Raw genomic sequence first — 4,828 nt, 5'->3', positions numbered from 1 at the left:
CCTGCTGAATTTCATCTATGGGTGAACAGAAAAAAGCCTTAGAACTGCCCTGAGCACTGGGTTGAACAGAGACAAGGTGGGACAAAAGGCTGGCAACACCTCAGGCAGAGCCACCCGTGTCCCTCCAGTCCAGCCAAAATGATTTTCCACAAGCTCAAAAACCAAAAAAAGTTTTTTAAGGAGACTCCTGTGGGAAAAAGTTGTGTTTGGCCAAGGAAAGTGCAGTCATTGCTGGGGACATTTACCTACCCACTACTTGCAAACCTTATTTAACAAGTGTAACAGGTGACATTGTCACTTAGGGTCTGACTGTCAGGACAGTAGGATCAGTCCTTGTAGGAGTGACCAGGTGCAATCAGCAGCAGTGCCTGGGCTGTTGGTGTTCCTGCTCACACAGCCAGGAGCACTCTTTGGGGCAGGCCCAGCTTTCCCCACGTGTAACCCTCCCCTCCCTGTTCCCCCCTTCACAGATGGACATTTCAAGGCAGAGTTGAATTTAAGGAAACACAAACTCTCCAGGCGCAGTTTCCTCTGCTGCATGATGATGCTCTGCTTCTGCAGCATGTCCAGGGAGGTGATCTGTTCCTCCCTCTCCTGTGTCAGCTTCACCAGCTCCTTCTGCTCACTCAGCCAGTACTTCCGCAACGTCACCGCCTCGGAGTTGCAATCTTCAATCTGCTGGTTCAGCTTGTTGATCTCAATCTCCAGGGGGCCCAGTTCTTGCCCCTGTAGAGAGCAAAGTCTGGGCTAAATCAGGCAGAAGCTGCCTGAGTTGTTTACAGCATGTGGACATTCCAAAGTTTGCAGAGGATGTGCCACAGGACTCATTTCCCTGTGGGAATCCATCAGGTCTTACCCTGCCAGGGACAGATCTGGGAGTCACCCCAATAGGGCCAACCCTCAAACTGAAATCTCACTGCCTGCCCCATTCTCCCTCCTCAGTGTTTGCAGACTTTCCCAACAAGGTCCTATTTACTCATTGATGCCATTTGACATTTTCATCAGGTGCAGGCAAGTCCCTGAGGGATCTGTGCCAGGCACACCCTCATTTCACAATTCCCTTCACTGCATTATGAACTGATAAACAGAAACAACTGCATTAACCAATGCAGCTTTTAAATCACAGTGCTGGTGCCTGAATGTTTGAACTACCCAACACTTCATACAGTTACATTGATCAGGGACATCTGTGGCCCCCACAAAGAATAAAATCAAAATTAGGACTGAAAAACAAAAGTACTTACCCCTTGCTGAGAAAGAAGCATCTCCAGCTTCTTGTTGTACAGGCAGAGGATCCCTCCCTTCTTCTCAGCCAGGATCCTGGACTTTGCAATCTCATTTTCCTGGCAGGTGATCTGTTCATTCACATTTTTTATTTCCTTGTCCACCTCACAGAGTGTTTTCTGGTGAACTGTCAGCCTGCAGCTGGTATTGGTTGCATTCAGAACAATCTGGGCCACATCGTTCTCAACCTTGTAAAAATGCAGCTCCTGGGAATATCAAGAGAGCAAACACATCAGTGTCCCCAGCAGCCCCTTGTTGGGTTGTAATGCCACTTGTCCAGCTCAGGAGTCAGGGGATTGAGATTCTGCTCCCTGGTCTGTACTACAAGCCACAAGCTACTCACCCTCTGTGTATCTTTGCTTCTCCATCACTGCCAGGTAATACAATATCTACCCCTCCCATACAGCTGTTTACAAGCATTAAGGAGCCTAAACATTCCAAACACCTTTAAGAGACCTCACTCATCCCTTCTGCAATGCCTCCCCAGCTGTCTCCAGTTCCCTGCCACCAGTACCAGCACACCACAGCATTGTCCCTTCTGCAGCACACCTGGCACACACACCTAACAACCAGCACAGCACTCACAGGGGTGAGAAGGGCTGGGCTCAGCTTTCTGATCCTTCTGTGATCCGGTTACACACTCCCAGAGAGAGCAACTTATCATGGATTAAAGATTGGACTGTTGGACTGATCGAACAGTTGGACTGTTCCTTGGATCTTCCTCAGAACGGAGAGCTGCCTGCATCCCATTCCATGACCAATTATAGAAATGAAAATTAGTTAAAATGAGATTACAGAAGTACCACAGGTCCACTGGGTTTTTTTTAGTACATAAGAAATGCTGATACTTTATAGTAAATACTCATCATGTTGCCCCATTTTTAAAGCAAAGGACAGTGTGGTTTGTGTCAGGCCTTTTTGGCCAAGCTCTCTCACACACACCAGAATCCTGCAATAAGATCACAGGGAAACCAGACTGGAGAGGCAAACTCAGCAGAGCTTCAATGCAGACCTGGAACCAGAACAAAGCCACTGACAAACCCTGCTGGGAGCCAGGGGCTCCTGGCCTGCCCTCCCAAGGGGGGGATGCCATACCAGGTCGCTTTTTCTGTTCCGAAGTTTTTCAGCCAGCTGGGAGAAGTGCTTTGCAACTTTGCTGGATATCCTCTGGTCCTGGAGCTTTGCCATGATTTCACTCTCTAGCTGCTCGTTGGCATAAGTTCCCTTCTCTATTCCCTTCCTGATGGACAGCAGCTCATTCAGGTGAGCAGCCTGGTCCTGAAAGGTGGGAAGACAGACACAGGATCACTACAACTGTCTGAGGAAGGGCACTCAGTTCAGGGATTCAAAAGGATTGTGTTCCATGGCCTCTCCTCACCATCCTGGTCTTGCTGAGGGCCTCCTCTGTCTCATGGAGAACACGAGTGTAGGTGCCAGTCTGGGCCTGCAGGGCCTCCTGCTCCAGCAGGCACTGGGCAATCAGTTTCCTTGTCACACTGGCATCGTTCTGGGAGCGGTTCAGGAGCCTGACAAGGTTCTCATTCTTCTCCTCCTCTTTCCTGATGGACTTCCCACAGCCATGGATGTCCCCTTCTAGGGACTTGAGGTCACGTCTGTAGTTGCTGGAGGGGCAAAGAGGATGGAAAGTCATCACAGGGATTGGTGCTGAGCAGCCACCCACAAATTCCTCTTTTCAAGCACGTTATTGCAGCAACAACTGCCCAAGAAGGAGGATGTTAGTAAGGGCTCAGCTGCTGTCACAGTGCAGAGTCAGCAGGAGATGGACGGAGACATCAAGATTTAAAAGTAAATGTGTGTAGAGAAATTGGTTCCTTCTTTCAGTGCTGTCCCAGCCCCCATTCCAACCAGGATGTCACCATATAAAAGCAGGTTGTTTGTTCTCAGAGAATCAGTCAAGCTTTAAGGCTCATGAGCAAATAAACATTTCCTCTGGCAATACAGGGAGGTTTTCCTGAACGTTTCCAAAGGCCTCACAAAACCCTGATAATGAGAGATAAACCCTTCCTGACATCCAGGTCCTTGGAGTAAGAAATGTTGCAAAGGTGAGAGAACTCTTCTAAAGGAATAAAACACAATCATAAAAACTCTAAGCAGCTTCAAGAACCCCCCACATTCCGAGGGAGAGATGTGGTTAGGATAAAGCAAGCAGCAGCAAAGAAAATGCTTCTCATCCTTTACATTTATTATGTACTCGAGAGCAGGGAACCTGTTCTGCCTGACACGCCCTGCCCACACAGGGCTGAAGCCCACAGGAGACTAAACCCCACTGGAATCCCTTCCAGAATCCCTCCTGCCCAAATCTGAGGTGTCCTCAGGGCCTGGTTTCAGACCATACCTCAGCAGCTCCTGAGTGACAACATAGGCCTCATCCCTCTGCTTCATTCCAGCCAAGCTGCTGTTCCAGTGCTCCATCAGCTTCTTTTTCTCCATGTTAATAGCCTGGACCTCCAGCCCAGCCTGGGGAGCAGAGAGATGGCAGACAGGATGAATCTACTGCGTTAAAAAAAATAAATTTGTGTTACAATACAAGTTTTTTTTTCTTTTCCTGTTCATAATGTGCTGAGCAGGATCAGATTCACCTCCATGGCTGGTTCATTTCTCAGCAGCCCACAGAGCACAGGTCTGCATGGAAAAACTGCTGAGAAGGGCAGAAGGAAGTGATTTACAGGCACTTCTTAAGGACAAAGGAAAAGAAAAAAAACCTCCTCATTCTTCCAAACAGGAACAAACTGTGAAACTCTGTCCCACATTGTGCACACCACGTGAGCACGGGCCAAAGGGGTCAGCCCTGCCAGAGGGAAATATTAACCCCAAGGGACAAGGGCCCTCCTACCTCAGTGATTGCCTGCCGGGTCACTTTTGTGTCCTCTGCCTGGGCCACAAGCTGAGCTTCAAACAGAGCAATTTGTTCCTGCAGCTGGTGCACTCTCCTTGTCAGCTGGTCCAGGAAAAGGTCCTACAGAGCCAAACAGTCCAGAGTGAGTCACAGAACCTCAGGCTAAACCAACTGTATCCTACAAGAGTCATATCAGCTAAAAAAGGAATTAATAATAATATCAGCTAAAAAAGGAATTTAAACTGGCAGCTGGGTTAGACTGGAGTCCAACTGAAACGTTCCCATTCATGCACAAAGGGCTCAGGACTGCAGCAGGGATGACTTGCAGGAGAATGAAACCTTTGCTGACTGTTTATTACTCCAGTTGCAGCAGTAAATTAATAGGTCAGCTCTGAAGCCACAATCCCTCCTGTCAGCACTGAGTTCACCTGTCCAGCTACTGGGAATCTTAATAATGTATATTTGAAAATCCTTTGTTAAAACCCTCCTAAACCCACTGTATTTCAACAGTTTATACAGAAGTCTGCACGAGCAGTACCCGTGGATTGTGTCCTGGAAGGCAGCAGAGGGAGCTCCAGCACCGACTGGCTCTGCTCATTCCCGAAGTTCACTTTCCATTGTGAAATTCTGTGATTCAGAATCATTCTCAGGACCTGTACCCATCACATTTCTCCATTAAATATCCTC

The 4,828-nt window shown here is 48.3% G+C and overlaps 1 protein-coding gene across 1 annotated transcript in view; it reads right to left on the bottom strand.

Annotated features, from left to right (window-relative positions):
* CCDC40 (coiled-coil domain containing 40) overlaps window positions 1-4,828 on the bottom strand; it is a 10,408-nt gene that overhangs the window by 2,638 nt on the left and 2,942 nt on the right. The window contains exons 6-12 of the mRNA XM_005430266.3: window positions 4,139-4,261; window positions 3,641-3,762; window positions 2,663-2,906; window positions 2,380-2,562; window positions 1,245-1,490; window positions 513-726; window positions 1-15 (exon numbers count right to left, since the gene is read on the bottom strand). The exon at window positions 1-15 is cut by the window's left edge and continues 143 nt beyond it. Coding sequence (XP_005430323.3) covers window positions 1-15; window positions 513-726; window positions 1,245-1,490; window positions 2,380-2,562; window positions 2,663-2,906; window positions 3,641-3,762; window positions 4,139-4,261 — 1,147 coding nt within the window. The remainder of the gene's footprint in view (window positions 16-512; window positions 727-1,244; window positions 1,491-2,379; window positions 2,563-2,662; window positions 2,907-3,640; window positions 3,763-4,138; window positions 4,262-4,828) is intronic.

The sequence above is a fragment of the Geospiza fortis genome, unplaced genomic scaffold (genome assembly GCF_000277835.1).
Source record: "Geospiza fortis unplaced genomic scaffold, GeoFor_1.0 scaffold546, whole genome shotgun sequence".
NCBI classification, from domain to species: domain Eukaryota; kingdom Metazoa; phylum Chordata; class Aves; order Passeriformes; family Thraupidae; genus Geospiza; species Geospiza fortis.
This window is presented reverse-complemented; position numbering and strand designations above follow the sequence as displayed.